At 56.1% G+C, this 27,286-nt stretch overlaps 1 protein-coding gene across 1 annotated transcript in view; it reads right to left on the bottom strand.

Annotated features, from left to right (window-relative positions):
- The window catches only part of LOC111145385 (ADAM metallopeptidase with thrombospondin type 1 motif 14), a 72,832-nt gene extending 46,043 nt beyond the window's left edge, over positions 1 to 26,789 (bottom strand). Inside the window, exons 1-3 of the mRNA XM_022500254.1 lie at positions 26,542 to 26,789; positions 24,450 to 24,892; positions 4,843 to 4,999 (exon numbers count right to left, since the gene is read on the bottom strand). Of these exons, the coding sequence (XP_022355962.1) occupies positions 4,843 to 4,999; positions 24,450 to 24,892; positions 26,542 to 26,623 (682 nt within the window). The 5' untranslated portion in view covers positions 26,624 to 26,789. The remainder of the gene's footprint in view (positions 1 to 4,842; positions 5,000 to 24,449; positions 24,893 to 26,541) is intronic.
- Between the last annotated feature and the right edge of the window lie 497 nt (positions 26,790 to 27,286).

Raw genomic sequence — 27,286 nt, 5'->3', positions numbered from 1 at the left:
CTGAATAGACCAGAGCAACATTGCTTGGGGCAGTCAAGTTAAGGGTTCCTGAGGACGCTGTGGGAAAAACTAATGAAGGGGGTCACCATTTGCCGCCCCAAAATATGTCTCTGTGGCATGAGGGTTATTTTAGACGGATTATTTTTAAGAAACAGCAGACACAGGGAAATTTCTGGAAATTGTGTAGAAGTGAGCCTTTTCTCAAGAGACGTTTTCATGTAGAAGGAAAATCCCCATTTGTAAGGGTGTCTCCCTGTCTCTACCAGGAAAAGGAGGATGACTTTAAATCTCGGGAAACTCTTATCAATAAAGAAGGAAATGACCTAGATCCACATAACCTTCCCCTTGTTTACTGAACTTTCCTTGGTAACGTCCCATAACCCGCTCCTCCTCTCCACCCACCAACATCTTCTTATTGTCTTTAGCTGGAGATGTTAAGGTGGTGGCTTCTACCATTTGGGGGGTTACTCAGGCTCCCTGGGGCTCTCCCATGTATACAGGAGGTATGCATGTAGTTAAACCTCTGTTTGCTTTATTCTTGCTTATCTTTTATTACAGGGTGCCTCAGCCAAGAACCTAGAAGGATAAAGGGAAATTTATTTCTCCTCCCCCACACTAAGGAAGCAAGATAGGAACCTGGGGTCTCTTGAGAAGGCTCCAAAGCCTTAACATTTCATGATTTCCCCACCATCCTACCCTGAAGTTCTGATCCTTGTACCACTGATTTCTGTGAATATCCAGTTATGTGAGAATCTCCCAAAGAGTGGGACAGAGGCTAAGGATAGAAAAATGCCACCAGTGCACATCCAGCATGTATCAAGGTGTGTGGCTACAGGAGGGACCCAAACTTAGGAGGTGGGTGGACGCTGGGTAGGTGATGAAGGCAGGGTCCCCTCCTCTCGAGCCCCAATGCCTGCCCCAGGTGACAGAGAAGGAACCAGAAGGTAGTATTACGATAACTTCAAGGCCTACAGGAGGACAGACTAGGGAAGGCTGCCACACCAGAGACCCAAGCCAGAACTGGGGAACTGACAGAAGCTTCTAGAGGAGAGGACATCGAAACTGGGCCAGACCGGGAATAGGAGAAACCTGCTGGAGTTTAGGGAACGGAGGATCCCGAGCAGAGGGAAGGACACTGGCAAAATCCACTGTGAGCAAGTATGGGGTGATGCCGGCCACAGTGTGGGTAACCCTTGTGGAGCGTTCCACCGGTGCCTCGGCAGAGACACAAGTCCTGCCTCTCAGCTTCTATGGACACGGGCAATTGAGGACCTGAAATCTGAGGACAGGACAACAGGGGGAACCATGGGACTCTGCTGTTTCTCTTTCTCTTCCCTCCGGTTAGCGGCCCGCAAGCGCAAAGGAAGGAAAGCACTGGACTAAAGCGTTGGAAAAACGTGCCCACTGGCCCATGGGGAAAGCAGAAGCATGCGGCCAGCCCACTGAGTGACGCACAGGCTGGAGAGCGGGGCTCCAGCTGCTGTCGCCCTCACTCGACCTGGCACCTGAGCCCAGGGGTGAGTATAGCAGCCCAGAGATAAATGTCTAGGAGAGAGGAGGGGAGGAGAGGGGGCAGGCATTCTCCCCCTGGAGTGGGGACATTAAACGACAGTCACTCCCAACACAACATGTTAGCAGGGCCCGTAGATTTACCAACTGCGAGTGAAATGTGCAGCTGGAACCTTGACAGTTCTCCCAGTCAGGTCTGTCAAAGGGAGGCTCAGAGAGGCTGCCGGATGCCTCCCGGGTCACACAGCAGGTTAACGGCCAAAGCCCAGAACAAAAGCAAACCCAGGGCTCTGGCTCCTCTGTGGTCACACCCTCTCAGGGCCCACCCGGACTTCCCTCACAGCAAAGATAGCAAGGGGCTGTGGGGAGGACCTGCTGACGTCACCACAGGCCCTGGGGAGGTGCCACCCACACCCTCTTCCGTCTCTCATTCTTTGGGCCAGACCTAGGTAACCTTCCAAGTGGGAAGGGTGGGGGGAGCAGGGCTCCTGGGAAGCTTTCCAGGAGCCCACCCAAGAAGCCCCCCTGAGAGTGTGACATGGTGCGGCTGCTCTGAAAAACAGCCTGGCAGTTGCCCCAGAAGTTAAATACAGTGTTACCATAGGATGCAGCGATTCCGCTCCAAGCTCTACGCCCAAAAGAAATGAAAACATACGTCCACACAAAAACTTGTACATGAACGCTCGTAGCGGTGTTATGGTCATACCCAAAAAATGGAAACAACCCAAATGTCCATCCACAGATGGCGAGATAAAGAAAACGTGGTCTGTTCATGCAATTGGAGTATCACCGGCCACACGCAGGGAAGGGCTGTCACATGCTACAAGGATGGAACGCACAGGCTGAGTGACAGAAGCCAGTCACAGAAGGCCACATGTTGCCTGATTCCTTTTACATAAGACGCCCAGAACAGGCATATCCATGGAGAGAGGAGGTAGATGGGTGGCTGCCCGGGGGCTGGGGAGGGGGCGAAGGAGGACTGGTCGTTGATTCATGAGAGCGGGGCTGTGGGGTGAGGAGGGAAAGCGCAGCCTTAGGAGCATGGCTGTGTCTGGGACACAGGCCCTGAGGCCAAGCAGGGTCCACAGGGCAGTCTCTGTGGTGGTCTGGCCAGGGGAATTTCTACCTCCAGACTCCGAATGCAGTGTGTTACGTATGAGTGGATGAGTGTGTGAGGTGTGTGAGTGTGTGCTCTGTATGAGTGGGTGAGTCTGTGGGGACACGCATGCTCTTCCAGAAGCAGCTGTCAAGACCACACCCTGAGTGCCAAGAAGAGTCCCCTCTGTCCCCAAGTTCATCAGTGCATGTCAGATACTCCTACAGTGGCACCCAGTGGGCTGAGGCCCCTTCACAGGCCACAGCTCAGCTAGAAAATCAATCTGATCGGTCTTCTGATGCCTCCTCTCCTTCCTCGAGGAAAGCCAGACCCTGTGGGGTGGTAGAGGCCATGTAAGGAAGAAAGATCATGAAGATGTAGTATCTGTTCTCCAGGAACCCCCCAGCCTATCTGGGACAAGAAGACGGTCCCCGGTGAAATCCAGAGGGCTCAGTGATCCAGGAAAGGGGACCCTTGAGCTGGGCTGACACTTGGGCAGCATGGGCCATGGGGGCAGACAGAGATGGAGAAAGGAGCTCAGGCTGAGGCAGATTTCTCAAAAGCCCATTTATTGGCAACTAAGCAAACTCTAGCCTAGGCCTCTGAGGCATTTCTCTGAGGGCTAAGAGGTATACCCACAGAGGTGAGGTGAAACCTTTTGACTTAATCAAGAATGATAAGCAGGGACAGGCACACCCAGAAATGCTAATCTGGGCTCTCTGGGCCCAGACCCACCAGTGGTCTTAAAGTAACAGTGAATGTCGACAGGTTTCCAAGAAAGCCCTCCACCACCGCTTGTCTTTCTAAGGAGAGACACAGGTGGGCCCAGAGCATGGCATCCCCCACAGGCCCAGGGCTCCCCCCATGACGGGGAGCCCCACCAGCCTTCCCCAGCCCGAGTGCCAACTCTGTGAGCTCAGTGGCTTCCTAGCCACTGACTGTGACAGCAAGCAATGTGGTTGGTTCCAGGCTCACAGCCGGGGAGCAGAACTTCCCCAGGGTCTACCCAAAAAGGGATATTGATGGTCTTTTGTTCAGAACTGGCCTCAGATAAAATGGAGCCCAGGGAAACACGTTCTTCTTCCCAGCCACAGTGGAAGGCATGGTGCTGTCCTAGGCTAGCCCTGAAATCCACCCCAGCTCCCCCCAACACCCCCCGAAGCTCCACGAGTCCCTGACCCCCCCCATCCCAAGCCTGCAGAGCCCTCCACCACCCAGCTCGGCCTCTCCTATGAGCAACACTGGGACAGCCGCTGGAGCCTCAAAGGAGGCCTCGTGTGTGGGGACAACTGGTTTCCAAGCATTCCCTCTCACTCTGCCCCACCCCACCAGGGCCCTGGCAGGAGGGTGTGGTCCATTCAAGGCCAGATTCCACCCAAGGCCTCCTCGTGTCCTCTTGGCCCAAGGGGCTTCATGGCAAAGCTAAGCTGGACAGTGTGTCTGGCCATGGGCCTGAGACCAGCACACGCTGCCTCCCCCCTTCACTCCGAGCATGGGTCCTAAAGGCTGCTGGTATGAGGGCTCCTGTGCCCATCCCCAGGCTGTAAAGCTGCCCCTGCTCCCTGGGGGCTCTCGCCTAACTGCTCAGTACTTACCCTAATAACAATACTGGAGTAAGAGCAAATCATTTATCAAACACCTGCTATGTGCCACGCTGGGAGTTTTATATGGACTATCACTAATACACGCGGCCAGAGACAGCCACAGTTGCCCCCACCTTACAGATTAGAAAACGAGGTTCAGAGATGTTAAGTAACTTGGTTAGGGTCTCACAGCTGACAGTGTTGGGCATAGGATTTAAAAATGGTCTGTTGGACCCAAAGTGGACCCCGATGCCCTGATACCTGGCAGTTCCCCCTATGAGTGCCCTAAGACCTTCCTTCCTCTGATTCCCAAGGGCTGAGCTGATTTTTAAGGGGGGAAAGAGCTAACTGGAACCATTGCACCTTCTGCTAGGCCGGGAAATCTCCTTCCGAAGCAATGTAGGGCTGCGCAGAGACTTCTGGAGTCCCCAGGGCCTCAGTTCAGGGGACCCAAGTCACTCGCCTGGCCCCCAACTCCAGCCAGCTGTAGTAGCCTCTAAAACCCCCTGGGTTTCTCTGCTGGTATACGTGCTCCAGTCCCACTTTACAGATGAGAAGACTGAGGCCAAGGCTCCAGAGGTTAAGGTCTAAAGTGACCTAGAAATACTGCAGGTCCAGGCCGAGGTGGAGCTCAGGGACCTGCCCATTGCCTACCTTCATTGTGAAGGTCCCCGCTGGGCTCGGCCCACTCCTGCCGGCGGACCTCCCGGCGGTACACCACATGCGTCCTCCCGCGGGCCTCCTGCTCTTGCTGCCCCCACTCCAGGGGCTCTATGAAGTAGTCACTGCTGTCCGTGCGGATGAGGCCCGCCTGAACCAGGCCCGCGGCCAGCCGGAGGAGCAAAGGGGGAGAGAGAAAGAGTGTGAATACACCGCACACAACAGGCGAGCATTTGGGAACACACATGTGTGTGACTCCCCGCGTGCAGACCCCTCCTTGAGGGCGGGGAGGGGCGAGTGGGTGGGGGGACGCCAAGGAAAGGGTGGGGGGGCATGCCCATTTCGAGCAGAGCGGACCCACTTTTCCTGTGCTGTGGAACCCCATGAGTGTGCAGAATTCCACCCCCAAAGCGCCATCCCGAAGATCTGCCTTTACCTACATGGCAGACCGGGGGGGGGGGGGGGGTGCCTACTGGTAAAGGTTAATTATGCCTCACATGGGTGCTTGCTCCCCCACTCCCATACAAAGGGCTATTATTTCAGATTTAAAGCATGTGTGCCTCTACACCCGGGACAGCCGCTAATGTTCGCCGACAATGAAAGAGCCAGGGTAGGGCACAGGAATGCGTGCCCTGTTTTTAATCTAATTTTTTGCCTGCATCAAGATATGCCTGTAAAAATAATCAGGTATTGGCCTTGGAAATGACAACATTAAAAATATAACCTTGGCCAAGGCCGGCAAGCGTGTTATTAGCCCCCAGTGAAGGCAATAATCATGGGGGCCAACGAGACTTGTAATGCGATGTGTGTGAAGACATGGGTTGGGTTGCACAAGCTCCTGCCCTCCCCCCACCACCCCTCACCTCCCCCACCCCCCCACCCTCCTTCATCTCCCCCATCCTCCCACCCTCGCCAGCTCTAGAAAGTAGTCAGACAAGCCCACCCACCACAGTGCCTGAAAAACATTAGGCAGTTCTAAAGGAATATACATTTGTCGAATTCCTTCACTCATTCAACAGCTACCTATTAAGTGCCTGCTGTACACCAGCACTGCTCCAGACACTGGGAATGCAGCTGTGAACACCAGGCAGCGTGTGAAGAAACCATTCTTACCGAACCCATCAGACCTTCTCCACTTGAATCGAAGAGGCTCTTTTTAAAGCAGCTGTGACTTTACGCACCCAAATGCCACCAATATCCCCACCGTAGCCTGTTCTGAGAGACGTCCTCTAAGACCTCCTGAGCACTTGCGTCGGCCGCCATCAGTCCTCTTCCAGCCACAGCTACTGCAGCTCCTCAAATTCTGGCATCCCCTGCCCCACGTGGCCACCAGATCTCAGGGCCTCCCATGAGGGACGCAGGCTCTGGAATGATCCGCACGGCAGCAGGCTGGGCTGCAAGGCACTGCCGTCCGGCTCACCCCTTCTGCCCACAATCATGGACCTTTCAAGATCGCCATGTGTGCCCCAGTCTGAAGCTTCAATCTATCCGTCAACCACCTCCCTACTCAGGGGAGTTCTTCACTTTTGTTTGGATGCCTCCAGCAACACAGAGCTCCCTCCTTCAAGATGTAACCTGTTCTGTGCAGGGACACTGGTAAGGTTTTACTGAGCTGCAACACACTTCCCTATACTCCACCCTTTGTAAACAGTCTTCTTATCACAGATGGTAACAACACCATCTGCCACTTTGTTTACATATCTCATTTCACCTTTACAACAGCCTTAGAAGACAGAAGCAAATATTAGACCCATTTCACAGATCAGGAAGCAGGCTCCATTGGGATGGTTAAGAAACCTGCCCAGTCACCCAGTAAGTAAGTGACAGCACAGGCCTCTCCCCAGGGAAGAGTTAGTGAACCCCTATTTCCCCTATCCCGGTTAACTGGGGAGGGCAAAGACCCAAGCCCTGTAATACACAATCTGGGAAAGAAGTTTCAAACCTCTCTGTGACTATCGATCCCACCAAACCCCTGGGGTCAAGGACAGAACTTGCCAGCAATGTTCCTGGTCCATTTTGGGCATTGCGTCTGGCCTTGACAGACCTCAACCTCTGAGACTCTCCTCCTAGAGAGGGCATGGGTGGGCAGGCTCGGCCACGATCAGGGGGTAGACTGGGCAGGTCCCTCCCCCATGGCCTTCGGTTTCCCCATCTGCATCGTGAGAGGTTTGGCGGACCATCTCCTGCTCTGCCCTGGCCAGGAAACCAGGCACCACTTGGGGCAGACAGACTGGCAACGGGAACATTCTGGCTCTCTGCCTCCCTGCCAAATTACTCCCGTCTCTCAATTTATGAGATGTTTATATTTCTGAAAAGTGGTGGCTAATTTTAAAGGACTCAGATCAAATCAAATTTCTGTATAAGACATCCAGAAAAGGGGGAACTTAAGTTTCTGGAAAATAAAGGTCGGCCCTATCTGTTTTCACCGGTACCTTCTTCTCGTGGAAATAGTAACTCCATGGAAACATGCATGAGAAAGGGTCTTCATGCAGCACAGACAGCAACAACACACAGCTGCTTAGAGCCTGCTGAGCCACATACTAGGCAGGCCCTCAGGCCATTTCTCCAAATAGAAACTCTCCAAGGCACAGGCCTGGCCACCAGCAGCCAGGCTCTGGACCCCTTTCCTATGGCTGCTACTGAGAGGCCTTTCTTGGGAGGTGAGTGGCCAAAGGGGACCTGTCTGACATCTCCAATATGGCATCATGACATCATGTCAGTTGCAAAGGTTATGCCTTCTGCTGTGTCTTCAGCCAGAGGCCTCAGCCCAGCCTCCCTGCAGGGGAAGCCCCCAGGTCCAGAGGGCAAGTCTGGGGCACCTGAAAGAGACGGGGTCATGTGGCGTTGGAGGACACAGGCACTGGCTTATCCTTGTCTCCTGCCACAGGTCATAATTGAGCAAGTTCAGCTGGTCATTGGTAGCTGTCTACCATCAGGACGAGGTCCCACATATTTCAGCAGGTAACTGAAGCCATGTTATTTTAGAATTAGACATCTGTATACATGTGTATATATAAATGTGTTTATTCTGACATTGCACGTATTTGCACATAAACTGTGAGGCAAGGGTACGATAAGGCAACACTTCTCCTAGAAGAGACCCTATGAAGACCCTAGAAGAGACATATGTCAGTGTCCCTGCAGGTGCTGAAGACTGGGCTGAGACAGGAAAGCGCTGCGTCTGTGCAAGGTCAAGTGCAGAGACAGTGAGCAAGGACTTGGCCTGGGATCCAGGCACTGGTAAGTGGCGGAACTCTGAGAGGACAGCCATACACCCTCTCTCTAGCAAAGTGTAATCCAGAGCCCCCTTGCTGTGCCCTCAGATTCACTAACCTTTGCAGAATGCCCAGGAGGACCTATTTCAAGATGACAGCCCCAATGAAGCCAGGTGAGGGGTAAGCCAGGTCCCCTCCTGCTTCTTCTTCCAAGGTGAGCCCATGCAGGGCCTCCCCAGAGGATAAAGGAGCAGAGCAGGCCTCCAACCCATCCAACCACCCCACCACCTCCCAAAGAGAGCACATTCTTGGGCCCAAACGTGTTCTGCAAATTCCATTACCAAGGTTTTACTGCCGGCTGTGCTGCCTCAGGTTCCAGGCTTCCAGCAAACCCATCTTAAAACTCTTCCACTGTAGGAAACGAAAGGAAGCCTAGCAAGGGGAAGCCGGTGGGGGTGGGGGGAGATGCACATAGCTGGGAGCAGTAAGAGAACCTGAAATGGCTTCCCTCCGGTCCCCCCACTCCCCGCCCCAACCCAGCAACCTGCTTCTATCCCCGGCCTAGACCACATCACCAGCCAGAACTCAAAAGCCCCCACTGCAGGTATCCACTTCCCTCCCACCACCGTCCTACTCACCCAACCCCTGCACTCTGGCTCCACCTATCACCAAGCATCACCAAGACCTCCAGCGCATGACGTGACCTCACTGCTCCATCACTGTCCATACCTCCACCATCACCACCCGCCCCTGCCACGTCCTCGCGTCCCTTCCTCCCACCTTGGACTTCTCAGTCTAGATGCATAATACTTCTGTGAACACCCATAACTCTCTCTCCCTGCCTTTCCTTCCTTCCCACTGCCCTGGTTCGACCCACCTGACCACCCTCTCCAGGTCTGCATACCGAGAGAGAAACACACGCAGTGCCCACTGATCTCACTTGGAATCAGCGGCTGCATTTCCCTGCTACATCTGCATCCCAGCTCTCCCGATGGCTGAGACACCTACCACTGTCCCCAGCTCTTGTCCTATTTTCAAAGAGAAACAGGCACCATCAGGCAGGCTCTTCCCTACCCTGCCACCCACCACCCTATGAACTTCCTCCAGCTGTGCCCATCCTCATCTCCGGCTCCCCTCCCTCTCTCCCTCTCCTTAAAATTAGCACCCCTCTTTCCGGCATCACCATGCTCAGGCTCTCTTGGAACATTCTTGCTGGCATGCGCATGCCCTCAGGGATGCCCCACCTGGGAAACTCCCTCCCCTTACTAGCCCTGGCTGGCTACTGCCAGAGTCTCTGCTCCTCTCCACACCGGACACAGCTGGTGATACGGCCACTCTGGACAGCACTCTAGCAGCCCCACAAAATACGAAACGGTGACCACAGGACCCCACAATTCCACTCCAACAGATGAATGGATGAACAGAAAAACAAAAGCAAAAACACATGATGCATGCCGAAACACAGATGAATCTCGAACACGTCCTGCTGAGTCAAAGAAGCCAGGCACGACAGGCCACACAGTATACGATTCCATCCATAGGAAACATCCAGAATGGAGAAAAGTCTATAGACAGATACAGACAGAGAAAGATGAGCAGTTGCCAAGGGCTGGGGTCATGGATTGGGGGGCGGAGGGAGGTAAAGGGTGACCGCAAAAGGGCACAAGGCTTCTTTCTGGGATAGTAAAAACGGTCTCAAACTGAATGTGGCAATAATTACCCAAATCCACGCACATCATAAAAATTCACTGCACTGTACACTTTACACTTTACAGTACGGGACCTGTATCTCAATAAACCTATTAAACAGGCATTTACGGAAATGAGAGACCACACACAGGCATACCACAGGGCCACGCACGCACCGCGAGGCCACTCAAGGGATGGCGCCTGCCGCGTGCCGGCGCACACACACGCACGCACGCACGCCGAGGACACTCGCACACGAGCCTCGCGGGGCCACAGAAGTGTGAGTCAGCGCAGCTGGGACCAAGGCCCGAGGAGGCTGCGATCCTGGGTAATTCAAACCTGCTGTCAGAGCTCCAGGCCGCAGGAGCTCTGCTGCCAGGGCCTGGACCCCGGCCAAGGCGAGTCTGAAAGCTGATTCTTCCCGAGCTGCCACTCTGGGGACAGGAGGGAGGAAGGAGCCCTCAGAGGCCGGAGCGAGAGCTGAAGGGCTCGTCCTCAGCCGGTGTGCCCGGCTCTGCCTGCCCCACATGTGCAGCCGGAGAACTCCCAGAACAGGCCAGAGTCTCAGAAGAAACACCAGGGAGCCGACCGCCTCCACCAGCTGGAGGTGTTCAGCTGAACTCAGGACCTCTGCAGGCCCCACACCCTGGGAGGCGCTAGGGGACAGGCTTCCCAGGCCATCTGCAGCCGGGATCCTTCTCGGGGGAGAAGGGCTGTGGTAGGTGTGGTGGGTCAATGCAGGGAGCCACCCAGCATCCCTGGGCGCTGCCACTCTCACGCCCTGTGGTCTTGGACAAGTTGCTCCCACATCCCATATAATCTCCAGATTATACCAGCACCGATCCTGGGGTCTTGCGCTGAGGAACGTGCACAGAGCGGCTAGTAGGGTCCAGGCGCACGGCGAGGGCTATGCCCGTGTTCCCACTGGCTGCCAGGATTATCATCCACCTCATTCACCATGTGCCTGGGAGTCCCCGTGGCTCAGGAAGGGAGCAGATGGCTCCAGGAGCTGCATTCTGGAACCATGGGATGGTTAGCCTCGAACTCTGGGTCCCACTGTGACCTGGCTTTGCCCCACTCAGATCCCTGTCCACACAAGGGAAGAAATCCCGGAGGAAAAAGATACCATGGGTTGAGCATCCTTGAGGGGAAACTTCCTTCCCAAGAAGTGGCTGCACCGGTGCAGGGTAATTTCGAAGATGACAAAGGATGCACCAGGTTGGTGGAACACACCCAGCTGCGAGAGACCTGTCTCTGGGTGGCGAAATTGCGGCAACATCCTTCTCTTTAAACTCTGAGGTGTTTTCTGACTTTTCTACAATTGCCCATCTGAAAAGGGATGTCGGTTCTGCACGGAATGTCGGTCCGCTGCAACGAGTGAGGCATCATTATATGAGAAGCATTTAAAACACAGTTTAAAAAAAGGAAACCAACCCCATGAAGCCCTCCATTTCTGTCCCCCAACTTCCCTGCCAGTGGTGTAGAGGCTGCAGCTGGGAATCAGACCCTCCCCAAGTCTCAGAGTCCCCATGTAGAACCAAAGGGTTACTGGCAGGATGGGCTGAAGCCACGACGTGCCAAGGTCCTTCTGAGGCGTGGCCCACGGCAGGGGGGCAGCCTCTTCCGTTCTGTCCTTCTCTCGGCTGGCCCTCCTGAAACCCCCGACCTGACCCCGACTTTTCCACCAAACACACAGTAGACTTTTCCAGAAGCACATAGCAGTGGGCGGCCCCGCCAAATGCCCATTTGAATCCCCAGGGGCATTTGCAGAATTTCCAGCGCTGAGACCACACCCCAGGCCAACAGATCAAATCTCAGTGGGTACAGCCCAGGCATCAGGAGGTTCTCTGAGCTGCCCAGGTGACTGTCCTGTGCCGCCAGGGCTGGCAACCATTGATCTGGACTCCAGAAGCTTCCAGACAATGGAATGTTTAAGGGATCATGGGAGTTTCACAGAGTATTATCAACTGTAGTCGTCCGACCAGAATCCATTTGCCGTAATGCAGGAAATGGGCAAGACAGAGAGGGAAGGGGAGGACAATGAGAACGGGCTGTGAATGAGAGGGGGGCTGGGCAGGGGGTGTGGGCTGCCGCATTACTGCACGCCTCGGGTCGTGAGCCTGTCCCTGGGCTAAGCCTGACCAAGGACGGTCCACATGGTATCTATCTGGTCTAAGAACCTAACCAGCTCCTTCCCTCCAGGGGTGACTCCACTGGGAGTGAAGGATAATTCACTAAGTTTGCCCTGAGCTGGGAGGAGGGGGGGCGAGGGGCGGGGGGGGGGGGGATGTGATCTGCTGGGTGGCCAGTGGCAAGCCAATGATGTCACGGCCACCCAAGCTAGGAAGTACACAGTGAGGAGGGTGAGAAAATTAGTAGCAGGGCCTCTGTGATGATGACGAAGGTGATGATTGATTCTGTCCTCTGGCACCATGGACAGCAGTTGCTTAGGCCTTCAAAAGCTTGGTAAATATTCTTAAAGGAACAGTGTCACTTTTTACGACACTGCCCCCACCCCCAGCAGTAGAGGTCCTGACGCAGGGACAGGACAGGGCCTCACAGGTGCAGGTGCTCAGAGTCCCCGTCTGCAGCAAACCCCCACCCTGGAGCCCAGCCAGAGTTCAAGGCAGCTCTTGCCAGGCTGGTAGCCACCCCCACTTCCCATTCCTTGTGCCCAGAAGCCATGTGGCTCCGAAGTGTCCCCCCATCACCACCAGAGCACACCAAGCTCGGGCTGGGAGCTCTACCTGGCCGCCCCTTGCTTGGCCCTGAGTCCTGGCGGTGGCAGCAGCTTCAGGACGAGGAGACAGGAAGCAGTGGGAGAGCTGTCAGGAGGGAGTGCGGCTGCCAGGCCCTGAGCCGAGGAGGGCCTCCCTGCACTGAGGGCCCTGCAGTTGGAGCCCCACAGCTCAGAAGCAAGGCAGATGACTGCAGGGTGGCTCCCAGAAGAGGTGAGCCAGTCCACCCCCCTGCCAAGAGCTGAGGGCCAGCCCCCCTCAGCTCACTTGTCCCAGCCAGACCTCCCCTCTGGTCCATCCGACAATCAGAGGGACGCTGACCTGGTTTTCAGCCATGCTCCCCACAATGAGGTCATGCATGTAAAATGTTTACCAGTGAGACCGATACACAGCAGGACCGCAGCGGGTGATAAATGAGGGATGCGGCGGTGGCAGGGAAGGTTCCCTACGCAAGGCGGGTAGGCATGGCAGGATGGAAGTAGGAGTTGGCTTCGTCATGGGGATTCCCGTGCAGGGCCAAGCTCCAGCCACGAGCTGCCCCTGACCACACATGCCCTCACTGCCTTCCGTGGAGAGGAAGCCCGATTAGCTGGGGTACGTTACTGCCCTTGCTCCTGACCTATGCCTGGCACCATGAACATGTTCTCTAGAATTCTCAGAACTCTGACAGGTCACCAAAACTTGTCTGTGCAAAACCCTGTCAGTTACTAGCAACGCAAGTGCTCACACCCCAGCCGTGTGGGCCACTCGCCAGGCACCCGAGTCCTGTACGTCTCTGCATTTGCCCTTTTCCTAAACCTCTGTCTGGTACGGTTTCCCTGTCATTCCTGAGCTGCGTACTGAGCAGGCCCCATTCTAGATGCTGGGGTCACAGCCCCAAACCCCTTCCTCACCTCAAGCTCACATTCTACGCGGTGAGACAGGCAATCAGTAAAACCATGGCATACCAGATGAAAGGAGCCGGGGCGGGGGTGGGGAGGTACTTAAGCAGAGGAGAGAAATGGGATGAGGAATGGAGTCAGGAAAGAGGTTATGCAGAAGATGACATTTGAGCAAACACCTGAGGGAGATGAGGGGAGAAGGAGGGCTCCAGACAAGGGCAGTCAGGGGAGCACTACGGGAGGAGGGGTCCCAGGAGGACGAGGAGAGGGGACCACAGCCCCACCCTACTTGGGTCCCCCCACAGGAGCGTCACGGGAGTGCTGGGCTTGAGCAAGCCTGCTCTGGCTGCTGGTGGTGATGGAAGACAGGGGCAGGGATAGAGACAAGGAGATCGGTTAGGGAGGCCACAACTGTCGCCCCAGAGAGGGGTGGCATCTGGACCTCCCCCACAACTTGTTTTTCCTGTCAAGCCGTTTGTTTCCCTTTGGGAATTATTGGCAACAAAAATCTCCCCTCCCATGGCAGCCACACAGGCCCTGTTCCACACCTGGAACCACACACGCTCACACGTGGCCCTCCATACCTTCGTGGCTGCTGTGAGCTCTGCCAGGACTGCCCCTCCAGCCCAGCTCAGATGTCACCCCGTCATCATTCCTTCCTCCGTGTCCCCGGAGGGGGACATGGCTCGTGGCCATGCTCTGTCCCCACCAAGGGGATATTCCTCTCTATCGCTCTTCGAAATGTGAGCTTCAGGAGGACAAATACTGAGACATACCAGAGGCCCAACTTTGGGACCAAACCTCCTTCAATAAGCATCCTTCGGGCCAAGCCCCCTTAACGAACTCCCTCGGGCATATGGGCCTTCATGAGGGACCCGCTCCCCATACAATGTCAACACGGCTGAGGGAACAACATATTTTACCTAGAGTCTCCACACTAGGGGCGATGAATTATGAGGTGACAAAGCACCAAGCTTTCAACGCACCCAGGCCAGTGGCCTGTCAGGCTACAGAACACAAGGCCTCTTTGGGCTAGAGTTGCTCATTCAGAGTTCGAGCTCCTGCTAGCCTCCTGGAGCAGAATGAACCTCTACTGTGGGATGGGGTAGGGGGAGTGGGGGGAGGGGTTGGGGGGTATGGTCATTTTCTGGACAGATCCAAGTTATAAATATTTGGTCAGCTTAAAAGCAAAGGCTGATAAAAGGCTTCAGACAACCTGCTGGGAACAGGGTTTGCATTCAGACCAACTGTGTCCCCACAAACACTTCCACCTTCAAATCAAACATTTTTCTGAAAGGAGCCTGTTCTACCCACCCCTCAGCCGTGTTAGGGAAAGCAGAAGAAAAGGAGCCTGCAGGCTGTCTGATATTCTCTGACAAGTGAAGTGTGCGAACTAGCAGCCCCACTGCCCTCCTGTATTTCGAAAATGGCTAAAACAGTGGCAATGCCGACTTAGGGCCAAGAAACACCACAAGGTTCTGTTCGACCTTCAGATCCTGCTAACCGGGCAGCTGACACTGTGTTTCTTAGTTGGCTTCCCAGTTTTCGGGGAAACAAGGACATGCAGAAGTTCAGCGTCCTGACCTCGCGGTGGGACCCAGGCGGGAGGACTGCCGGGACACACCCCAGAGGGCAACAGCGGGACCCATCGCTTTAGCATTTGGGCTCTGAAGCCGTGGCCATGGCTGGTGCATCTCTGGCCCACACAGGGCTGACGACCTGAATCACTGTCAACATTTACTCAGTCCTTGCCCACTGACTCAGGAGAGGCCAAGAGTGGGATTGTGGGGAAGCACTGGACAGGGAGCCAAGGGTCCTGACAGTTGCTGTGTGACCCTGGGTGAGTCTTTTCCCCTTCCTGAGCCTCAGCTTCCTCGTCTAGAAAACTAAGAGGGGACCAAGAGGCCCTGAAAGCCTCCTCTGGCCACAGCTGTCTGCACTTGGGCCAAAGTCAAGGTCATCTGGGCAAATGATGCTGAGCTGAACTCATCACCGGAGGTTTTCATAACACAAAGATTATTTGCGCTAACAGGGAACTCGGCTGCCAGAGCTGAGGCAGCCTGCAAGGATTACTGTTACTGTTGTGGTCCGGGTCATTGCTGTTGTTTAGCAGGCTCTAAAGGCAGGGCAAGGCCCACCTGCTGAAAACAGAGTGCCAGGCCTGGCAGATGGCTTGGAAACGTCCCGTGGCACAAATGCCCTGGGTCCCCTCCAAAAGCCCACTCTCTGGCCTCTAAGCCACTGAGCATGGGAGGCAGAGGGAAGGCAAGCACAGCCCCCACCACACTCGGCGGCCCCGAGGCTGCGCTCCCACCAGCCAGCCTGAGGATGCCGGGGAAGGCAAATAAAACCAGCCCCCAGTCCAGCCCTCACTGGCTCTGCGCAGGAGAAGCAGCAGTGAGGTGATGTCTGGCTTTTAGTCCATATCATAAATAAGTTATTAATCCAGGGCAGACAGCCCAGCCCAGCCATGGGGGAGACTAGGGAGGTGAAATTCTGCAAGACCAGACCACCTTCCAGACAAGAAAACTACACAGGACCCAGACCCTGCACATCTGCTCGGACAGACAGAGGCCCTGATGGGACAGGGCCTTCTGGGAAGCAGGAAGAGCACTGGAACGGGTGACCAGAGGTCGAGAAACAAACCTGCTGTGGATCCTGCCTCAGTCTCCATATTTATCCCAGGAGATCGATGATCATGATAAAGCTACCATTTATGATTCTGACACTATGGCGGCATGCTGGATTTCTAATGAATAAAACTACAAGGTAGACACCCACTTTACAGATGTGGAAACTGAGGCTCAGAGGGGTCAGGTGACTTGCCCACAGTATGGGAGAACGCCTGCGAAGATGGCTGCCGTCCTCCTGGCCCTGTTCACACGCCTGTTTGCAGTGAGACTCTGCTACCCCTGCCCTCCAGAGGCAGCGTCCATTCCCCCCCATCGGAAAATCTAGTCTGGCCTGGTGGCTCACTTTGACCCACAGAACACACCAAAGCCACGTCAGGCAACTTGGCAGACTAGGCCCTGAGAGGCCCTGCAGCTTGTGACCGCGTTGTCCCGGAGTGTCCCCTAACACAGCGTGCAGGAGGCCTGTCGTGCCCACCGGGTAGAGGGAGCAGCGCTGCCCGGCCAGTGCTGACGCTGGATGTGGGAATGAGGTCCGCTCGGGCCTTCCAGGCCAGCCCACCCTCCAGCTGCGAGCAGCCACAGGGCAGCCCGGAGTAAGCAGCAGCGAAGAGCCCGGCCACCTGGAGCGGTGAGAAAGAACGTGCGGTCACTGTGAGTACGTCCATTCTAGGCCAGCTTGTCACACAGTCATGGGCAACTGGTCCAGCCCCTCGGTTTCCCCAGCAACACCTGGGCTGCCTGCCTCCCGGGATGCGGCTGAGGTCCAGGCAGGGCCACTTCCCAGCTGGCGATCAACGGTCGGCCTGGTGAGGGGCGTCATGAGGAGAGCCCTCTCCCACCCAAGAGACCGTGTCCTGCTTTTATTCTGCAGACCTCAGTTCTGAGGAGCAGACCCAGGGTTCTCCCCAGAAGAGCAGGCACAGTAAAGCAGGTGGTACCCCTGGGAGGGGCATGAGCTCTGGAGACAAAAGAGGAGGGGGCCGCGGAGAGCAGGGGTCAGACAGGTCTCAGCTCACACACCCACTCAGGCCCCCACCCTGGGCGTGGCTGTGAGGCCCACACGCTGGGGACACGGGCTTGGGGGACAGGGTGCCCCAGGAGACCGGTATGTCGGCCAGGGGTGCAGGAGGACAAATGATGGGGCATGTACCACATCTGTCACCGCCCGCCTGGGACAGATGGACAGTCAGCCACAGAGAGAGTGACAGACACGCTGTCCCTCCTCATCTCATGGGCTGAGGAGATGCAAACATAAGCTTTATGCCCCCTTGGAGCGAATCCACCACCTTCTCTCCTGGGGTCAGCTCAGCCGGCGGCCACCAAGAACCCACCTCGAGGCAGGCTGGGCGCCAGCGTCCTAAGGACACACCAGTAACTAAGCTCAGACCCCACCCTTTGCAAACCCAGTGGGACTGTTCCGGTGAGAAGGCAAACCGGGCCAGGAGCGGGGTGCGGCCTGAGAAAAACTAACAGGCCTGGTGGGGTCAGGAAGGGGATGGGCTCTGGCTGCCCAGCTGAAAGCCCAGAGACCTCTGGGCCAGGGCAAGTGAGTCTGTCAAGCAGACTAATGAGATGCTCTTGACTTCTCTTCTTTCCCACCACCCAGCCCCTCCAACCCAGCAGCCTCACCTCGTAAGCTCACACCCTTCCACAGCAACAGCGAACGGGTACCAAGCTCATAACCCCCTTGCATGCAGGACAACTCGGCTAAGTGACTTTTATCATAATCCCCACTTCACGGACGAGCCCACCGAGGCACAGAGAGGCTCAGGAATTGTCTAAGGCCACACAGCACGTAAAAGCCGGAGCTGGGATGTCAACCCAGGTGATCCGGTTGCAGGGGCCATGCTCCTGTCACCTCACGAGCTGCCCCGCTGGCGATCCGAGGCCTCTAGCTAATTGCCCTGCTGTGCTGGGCCCACACACCGTCTTACCAAATAGAACACCTTGCTTAAAAACCGTTATTGCTCATTTCTCCTTCAAATACTCAAAGGTCTCGAAAAGCCAGACCGCGCTCCCTTTAAACAGGGCCCAGTCCCACCTCCCCTACTATACCTGGCCCTCTCTCTTTCTCCTGTGCCCCCCTGCTCCACGGCCTCCTGGGTTGCGTGAGCCCAGCCTATGTTCCGTGCTGAGATAAGTGAAGGTGTAAGCCAGTCTCCGGTTCCTAAAAACCGGGTGACTGAGACGGAGGTATCAGGTGGAGGCAAGGGAAAGGCACTGTGGGAGGTAGGAACGGCATGAGCAAAGGTGGGGGGCTGCAGAGCAAGGTGTGAACACATCAGCTCAGCTGGGGTGGGGGTGGGGGTCTGCAGGGCAGAAGCCACTCTCCAGGCTGGGAGCAAGGAGATGAGGCCATCTCCCCCAGGGTTGTCAGCACATTAGGGTGAGGGCAGGTGGCCCACAGACCATGATGTACAGAGACAGGCCAGCTGGGTGGCAGGACGAGGGTCCCTCTGGAACTCTAGGCCTCACATTCCTCATCCCCAGGGCAGGGGTGGATGGCAGGGCAGAGAAGGGGGCTTCACAAGGAGCTGCTAGGTCAACCCACTCCCCAGCCAGCAAGGAGCAGTCCCCGGGGCAAGAACAGATGCTGACAGGAGCACCAGTGAACCACAGGCAAAGCTCCAGCGTTGCATCAGCATCTTACCCCAGCACGAACGTAACTCTAGCTTACAAACCTTCAGTGGCTCCCTATGGCCAGAGGGACAAGTCTAAGCTCCAAGGGGAGGCAAAGATTTTCCAGCCCACATTTTCACTGCTCTCCCTCTCCCATGGAGAGCTGGGATGGCTCACCATTTCCTGAATCCTGGGAAGACACAAGATTTCCTTCCCTGCAGAATGCCTACAGTTTCTACCTCTCAGCTTTGAGAACTCCTACCGTGGCTTTACAATGTGGCCCAAATGTCCTCTTCCCTAGGAAGCCCTCCTTGAGCACCTCTCCTTGGCAACGTTCACCTCCAGGCCACCCACCGAGGGCATTCTGCTTTCTTGCATTCCCACAAGGTCAGGTTCAGGACGGTCTCCCTTGTTTCACAGTGTCCACGGCACACATCTGCCTTCTCTTTCAGCTGTGGGCTTCTGGGAGGAGAGCCGAGGTTGAGTTTCATCCCTGCACCCGCAGGACCTAGTCAAGGGCTGGGTTCTGGCCAGGGGCCCGAGGACTGTCAGCACAGTGCTCCTCTGAGCCTCTCAGTATCCCTTTCCTGGAGGGCATGTGGGGTTATCGCAGATGGGCCGGGAGGCTCGCACTTCCACGCCTCGAGCAAGCGCCAGTCGGCTGATCGGACAGAGAAGACTGCCAAAGCAGAGGGAAGGCAGGGCTTGGCCCGCCCCGGGGGACTAGAGATAGCCTCAGACCCACTCCCAGAGAACCCCGCTAATCTATATATTGTTGCAATACAACGGACTCTAACCATATTTACAGTGTTTTCCGCTATTCCTAATAACTGTAATGACGGTAGCAATTACTATAGAGAAGTAAGAAGAATGACTACCAAGAATCACTGAAATAAGCTCCCCTTTTAAGACCCCAGCCTATACCAGAGAAGGCACTTTTTTTTTTACATTATCTTATTTAATCCTCTGAACAATCCTACAGGTGGTTGCTCCCCGCCCCACCCCACCCCCACCCCCACTCCTTAAAGATGAGGAGTCTAAGCACAGAGGAATTTAGAAACTCACCCAAGGTCACACAGCTAGTCTGGGCCTGAGCAAAGAGACCCCACACTTTCCGCCACCCTAGACTGTCTCCCCATAATTATGGACACCGCCTCTCTCAGGCCTTACTGCTGGCCAGCCACATTTTCTAACTGCTTTATTGAACTGTAATTCATCTACCAAACAGTTCCCCCATTTAAAGTGTAGAATTTAATGGTATTTAGTGTACGCACCGAGTCATGCGATCACCACCGTGGTCTGTTTTGGAACATTTCATCATTACCGCCTAATGAAACCCCAAAACCCCGGACCTTGTCACCATCCATCCCCACCCACCCCCTCCCCCACTGTAATCCCATTCTACAGACGAAGGACTGAGGCTCTGAAGCTGCTGGGTTTTGTACAGCAGGCCTGGGGAAGAAGCAGGGCTGGGACTCACCCTCCCTGCACTCCTCCTCCCACCGCCTGCCAGGGGTCTGCTCTGTAATCCATTGAATATGCATGAGCTGCAGAGGGTGGTAAATGGAACCAGATGGTGACAAAGCTTACACGTGCCTTGCTTCCACACCAGGCCGGTGACTCACAGAGTCCTGGAGGCAAAGGGGGTATGAACAGCACAACCAAGTCCCTGTGGCCCCAACTCAGGGGCAGCGAGGCCCAGGACCAGAGAGGCAGAGATGACATGGTGGTGGTGGGGGGGGGCTTTTGGTCTGAGTACTAGATGATATGTAGGGTCCCCCACTCTGCTGACCCTATTCCTATACCCCACAATCCCTTCTGGACCCACCAAGAACTGGTTCTGAACCCAGGCCTCCATGTTCCTCCCAGGAATTCAGAGCCATAATCGCTAATAGGGGGTCTGTTCTGCACTTGGCCTCCAGCTGGAGGGGTCCTAAGGTGACACAGGCCCTCCCAGCCCAGAGGCCCTCAGAGGCTAGGGGTCACAGGAATGTCAGGAGAACCATTGCACTGACTGGCTGGGTTCCCCAAAAAAGGCCCTGGACGGTGGACCATCAGGTTGCAGCTGCTGCCTGGGTACATTCCCGGGCAGGGACCCGAGGATCTGACAGCTGCCCCGGGCCCCAGAGGAAACTCTCTGCAGATAGAACGTGGCCTCCCCATATCCCTTCTTCCCTTCTGCCAAACATTCTCAAGCTTGCCCTGGGTCAGTCATTCTCTCTGCTGGCCACAGGCCCAGCACTGTCTCTCATCTTTACAATGTTCAATCAGTCTTGAGCCAACGCCACCTCTTTCAGGGAGCCTTCCTAGATTCCCTAACCAAAAATCAGTCCTTCCGCTGCTGCATCACACAAGACTGTCATTTGTCTGCTTTTATGTCTGGGTCCCCGTTACCCTGCAAACTCATCCAGGGTAGAGGTCCTGGCTTCCTCATTCCTAGGTCCTTCCTGACCCCTCTGCACTACTGTGCCACACCAAACCCTCCAGAAGAGCAGGTGGGAAGTGAGGGGAAGCACTCATTCCTCAGTTTTAGCAGGAATTAACCACAGTGCAGGGAACGCTCCCAGTTTCCATCCCATGGCACTCTATGGGATGGCGGGAGACGGAAAGGCAGTGATGCCCACTGGCCCCCACTACAGGGCCCAGTTGGAAATGAGGGTCAGGCCACCAGTTTACACATGGTGCCTCTCACCAGAGCAGCTAAGATCCAAATGGCTGCAGTCTGTCCACACAAAGGGGTCTTTGTTCAAGACCTTCTCACAATTGGAAGTTTTGCTTGGCCATGAGGGTCAAGCTCAGGGCTAGAGTCTTTCCTCCCTATACCTCCAAAGCAGCCCCATCCGGCACAAAACAGATCCTAGGACCAGCTAGGGAGGGAGGCGTTAACTACAGGTTTAGAGAGGTCTGGCTTCAAACTCCTTCAGCAAGGCCTGCTCCATGTCACAAAGTGCCAATGTTGAAGCTGGAAGGGACTCTGAGCCCTCCCATTCTAGCCTCGGAGATGTACCTAAGAGGCAAGTGGAGCCCAGAGAAGGAAGGCAGCTTGCTCAGGGACACACAGCCTGTGTCTCCAATTCCCAGATACTAGGCTGCCCCATCCCCACTGCAGGCCCTCTCTCCTATCCTGCCTTCCTTCAAGGTCAGGCCAAAGCCCACCTTCCCACTGTGTCTCCTGGCAACCCCTCCCCAGATCCATCCAGTGCCGTCACTCACTCTTCCCTCTGCCCAGAATGCCCTCCCAACCCTCCTTTGGCCCCAGCAAACTTCTACTCATCCTTCAAGGCCCAGTTCCGATATCATCTTCTCCAGCACCAAAGACAACAGTCACTCCCACCGACTGAGTATTGTCCCCTCGGGGCTCTGGAAAACCAACAAAAGAATGCTGAAACCACTAGAGAGGTTTCTCCTGCTTGGCACCCAAGTTCCTTGAGGGCAGGGATGGGACTCTCTGCAAAGCAGGGTGGGTGATGACAACATCCCATACACACCACACACACACACACACACACACACACACACGACTGAAGGGCTCTATCAACTCTTCCGTCCTGTGTGAACAGAAGCTGTCTGCATGATCGTCAGCTCTCCCCGCTAAGGCTGTTTCCTCGGCTACACAATGAGCGAGGTTAACAAACGCGGGCATCCGGTCGGGGCTGCAGGAAGGACTCCCGGCTGCTACTATTCTGTGTGTCTCTATGTGTGCATAGAGACATTCTATGTGTGCATCATTTTTTGGAAGGAATGACTTCGGGACGTGCAATGCCAAGGAGGATGGAATTAAGAGCCAAAGACCACATACAGCTGCAGAGTTAAATCTTATCAGAGATGCCACCCTGTGGCCTTGGCGTCCAAAGGTGGCTCAGCTAGGTCACTGCAAAGAGCCCCTTGCTCTCAGGGGACTCAGGGTAGCTTTCTGGAATGGGCTGGAAACACGGAAATCTCTGCCCTGGGGAGGACTCTGTGCTGGGCTGTGGCCGGGGACTGGCTACAGCCAACAGCAGAAGCGGTGCCCCAGTGGCAAGCAAAGACCATGGACAGTTACTCAGGGACAGTGTTAATCACCCACTGACACCTCTGTCAGGCCCAGGGTACTTTAACAGGGGTAGCGAAAGAAGTGGGAGACACAGCCCAGTCCCAAGACGGCCAGCAGCCTCCGCAGCCGAGGGCTGTAGGGGTCATGCAATGCAGTCAAACCACCGGTCTGCTCTAGCATGTTCCGTCTCTCCGTTTGCAAAGACACTGCGTCCCTGGGCGACCGCAAGCATCCCTTCGGATTTTCAAGCCAAACTGTGGCCACTGCACAGCTCTGGCCAACGGGCTTCTGCTGCATAAACCTGCTGGTCCAGGGTGGGTGGCAGCCAAGGCTTGCCCAGGACAAGGCCTCAGCCTTCTGCAGCGTGCTCACAACCTGGGCTTCTCAAAGTCGGCCTCACAGAACCCTTATATGCAAGGTGATTCCAGCATACGCTCAACCGTGAGAGCCAACCACTGCCCAGACCATGCCTCTCCGGTGGGGGGGCGGGGAGGGCGCCATCACCTCCAATGTGGACAAAAACTCATTCTTTGGAAGGCAGAAAATGTATTCTTTATATATATATATATATATATATATATATATATATATATATATATGACGCACAGATACACATACAATTTACAAACAGATGTGCAGTCCATCTGTGGTCTTAAAATTTCAAGAGGGGATCTGGAGGAAAAAATGGCTAAAAAGACACTTGAAGGGGGCTGATAATGAAAAAGAAAGATCGAGACGCACCAGCCCAAACACAGGTCATGTGACAATCAGCAGGATGACGCTTCGCAAGGGAAGGAGTGTGAGGGGTGCTCTCAGCCCTGCTAGGGAAGAAACACCCCCTTTCCCATCCCCCCAAATCTGACTCATCCCTCACTTCAAGTGAAAGGGCTAAGCAAGGGGGTCCTTTCCTGGGACACATCAGCTCCTACCTGACAACGCAGAGGCCACAGAAAGAACCTCCACCAGGGCCCTGGGCCTGCGGATGGACTTGAACCTCAACACGAGTCAAGCCTCAGACAGGAGCCACCTGTGGCTTTCTGGTTTGCCATAGTGAGCCAACTAGCAGGGCCTTCCAAGCCTGGGAGGAGGGAATAGGTCCTGAGAAAGGGAGCTCCCAGAGCAGGGCCCTGGGAAAGAGCAGACAGACTTTAGGACCAAAGACATCAGGGGATGAGTGAGGACCTAACAGTAAGAATCCTAACAGCCGCTAATGTTGCCAGAGCCTTGACCCCATGCCAGGTGGGTGCTGACCCCCAACCATGCTGCCAGGTAAGGGAGATCCCATCATCATTGCTACCACGTCCGCTCTGTGAGGGTAAGGACCACATGTGCCCCAGGCCCTGACGTACCCCCCGGAGCCTGAACGGTGCTGGGCACAAGGGACACACACGGTAAATATGTGCATTATGAATAAACCCTCACTTCACGTATAAGGGAAAGTAGCGCAGAGAAGGTGAGTGGCCCAGCCAGGACTCAATCCCAGCCAAGCCTGCCTTCCTCACCCCTGCACATGTCTGGGCTAGGCAAGCTGGCATCCCGTGTATCCACGGACCATGAGGGAATGAACAAGACACCATCCACACCAGGCCTTGCACACCCACTAGAGCGGCAACCTGGCGGCCAGCGGGGCAAATGCAGAGTTCTCTGAAGGCAGGGAAGCCCGGGACATGGCCCAAACCATACACTGTGCCCATAGGAGTCCCAAACACAGAGGAGCCAAGGAGGAAACAGTGTCAGGCTCAGATGGCCTGGGTCAGGGGCAAAAAGTGGCTTGATGAAAGGCTTGTCCTTACCAATCCATCGCAGTTGCTGATGGCAACAGCAGCCCCAGGCATGCCCATGACATCCCCAGTGTAGACACACTCCCGCCGCAGGGGCTGTCGGAAGAGCTCCCGAAAATCCTCCTGCCACTCCACCGAGGCTCCGGGCACCACCAGCCGTTGGTTGGGCTGCAGGCGCAGATGCAGTTCCTCCCCAAAAACCGTGACATTGAAGTAGAGGGAGGGGCGCCCCACCCGGCCAGGCTGCAGAGTGGCTCCTTCTGGGCGTGGGAGGCTGCGGGCCACCCGGAGGGGACCAGAGTGTGACTGTGGTGCAGGGGGCCCCTCCGCTACGGTGCTCCCGGCGGAGGCTGCTGCTGGCCCAGACAGCACGTGGGAGAGGAAGCGTCCCCGAAAATCTGTGCTGCATGGCACTGTCACACCATAGTCACGGAGCTTTCCAGAGAGACGCATTTCTGCTGGAACAAACAGAGTTATATAAACGTATTCTGTGCAAAGGTAAAGGGAGACCGGCAATCCCACTGCAACCCTGAGCGTCACTTGGAGGGACCCCTTAGTCCAAGTTCATCCAAGACTCATCCAGGGCTTCCTGAGCCTCTGGATCTCTGCACTTGGACTGCGCAGCGTTCAAGTACTCTGTGGACTTAACTTGCTCCTGTAGTCCCCAAGGCCCTGTTAAACTTAACAGAAGAAAAGAATGATGCCAGAGTCCTGTCTGTCACTCTAGCAACGAGCCTTCCAATTTGGGGCACTGCCGAGGAATGGGCTGAGATTCCCCGAAAGCCGCCAGGGCAAAGTGAGGGATGGCAGGATCTGCCCCAACTCCCCCCACCCCCTGCACTGAAGTCACCGGCCCAGCCTGGGGTAGGCCCCTCCTCCTCGCCAAGCTCTCTGAACACAGCTGGCAAAACAAACACACCTAGAAACCCAGGGGATCCTGGGCACGTGTCAGGGGGAAAGGAGGAGCTGGAGAGGGAAGGGAGGGAATACAGGTTCTATATTTTTCCAAGTTTAGAAAGAAAACTTTTTAAAGTCAACAGAGGCTGCTGAGATTTCTACATGGCCCAGCACCAAGCCCGGTAAATATAGATCTTCAAAAATAAAAGGAGACGCATGGGGTGACCTGCCCACTCGGACTGAATTAAGTGTGAGGTCATGGCCCCACGCTCTAGGCTGCATGCCAGCAGCGAGGTCCTCGCACAGCTCTCCCCGAGCCCAGCCAGGCCCAGCAGGAATGACAGCTCGCTGGCTTCCAGGCTTGGTGATTCAGGACTGGAGTCTGGAGGGATTTTCATTTCCACATGGCTCTCTATCTCTTGCCTCCCTGGGCCCCTTCACACTACTGATGAAGCCTAGAAAACGAGGTCTCCTGAAACCTCCCATGCCTAAGGCACTTCCAGTGGGGGAAGTCTCTTCTGGTTTTACCCATTAAGACCCCCAAGATTTCTGCTAGAGAGAACCCGCTTCAGTTCACAGACAAGCAGGGAGCCTGTCTGGAAATGACCAGAGCCCCTTCCCCACGCTCAGAGCCACAGCAGGTGAGGGTGCAGGATGTTTGGTCTGTGTGTGAGAAGGAGGGTGTCTGCACAGAGCCCGAGAATGCTGAAGGAGAGGGCTGGGCGTGTGTTTCCAAGCAGGAGTGTGAGTGCCAGGTGCTCCCTGGCGGGTGGGGCGACCACCTGCCAGCCTAATTCCATAAGGATGAGACAGACACATGCACACAAGTTGGAGAGGGAGAAGACACTGAAGTGAAAGACACACAGGACAGACACAGACCAATTGTGTGTGTGGGTGGGGGGATGAAAACTAGAGAAATACACTGTAAAATACAGAGACAAAGACCAATATACACCCCCGAAGAAGAGACTCCAAATTCCTAAAACCTCTCCCAGGGTCTCTCTCTGCCTCTTGTGCCAGAAAAGAAGAGCAATCGCGGGTCAGCGCTGGGGACCTAGGGGAAGAAATGAGCTCAAGCCCCGGGCGCGCACCGCCTCCCACTCCCACTCGCTCGAATGCTGCCCGGGCTCCTCCGGTCCCCAGGCACCAGCCCGACTCTCGGGCACCCGGGACCCCTCGCGCCCCCGCGCGCCCGACCTGCACGCACCTGGGGTCCGGCTGCCCGCGGAGGCGCAGAGCGCATAGTGCAGGGGCAGCAGGCAGGTCAGCAGCGCGCGGAGCCGAGCCATGTGGCCGCGCGGACGCGGGCCGGAGGGGGCCCGAGCCCCCAGCTCCCGACTGCCGGCGAGGCTGGAGCGCGCCCCGGACTGCCCAGCGCGGGCCAGCCGGCCTCTGCCTGCTCCGCCGCCGCCGCCGGCCCGCTCCCGGCCCCCCGCGGCACTGCCTGGACCGCTGGCTCCACGCGCCCGAGGCTGCCGGCGGGGGAGCGGAGCGGCCGACGCGCCAGCACCCGCCGTGCCAAACTGCAGCGAGCAGCTCTGTCCGCCCGCGCCGTGACGCTCCCGGACGCGGCAGGAGCGGGCCAAGGGGGCGGCGGGACGGGCCGGGCCGGGGGTGGGCACGCTGGCGGGGCGGGGCGGGGCCGGGCGCGGGTCGAACTGGGGGCGCCGCGCGGCCGGGGCGGAGCGCGGGGCCGGGGAGAGCAGCGGCATGCGGCCCAGCAGATCGGAAGTGCCACGCGGAGCCAGGCGCCTGGGCTACCCCCAGAGTAGCCGCTTTCCTTCTCCCCTCGGCTCCCCTAACTTGACCACAGGGCCCACTCTCCAGAGCCACAGGGTCGAAGGGGATGTCCAACTACGTTTGGGTGGGGAGACAGTGAGCACTCTCCTCCCTAAGAGAGGGTGTCTCCTTCTTTCTCTCTTCATTACCTTGACGCCAACACTAACCTTTGA

This window comes from Enhydra lutris, unplaced genomic scaffold, assembly GCF_002288905.1.
Source record: "Enhydra lutris kenyoni isolate GAN:26980312 unplaced genomic scaffold, ASM228890v2 scaffoldscaffold12, whole genome shotgun sequence".
Lineage (NCBI taxonomy): Eukaryota > Metazoa > Chordata > Mammalia > Carnivora > Mustelidae > Enhydra > Enhydra lutris.
The sequence above is the reverse complement of the archived record's forward strand: the minus strand, read 5'-3'. Positions and strand labels throughout refer to the sequence as shown.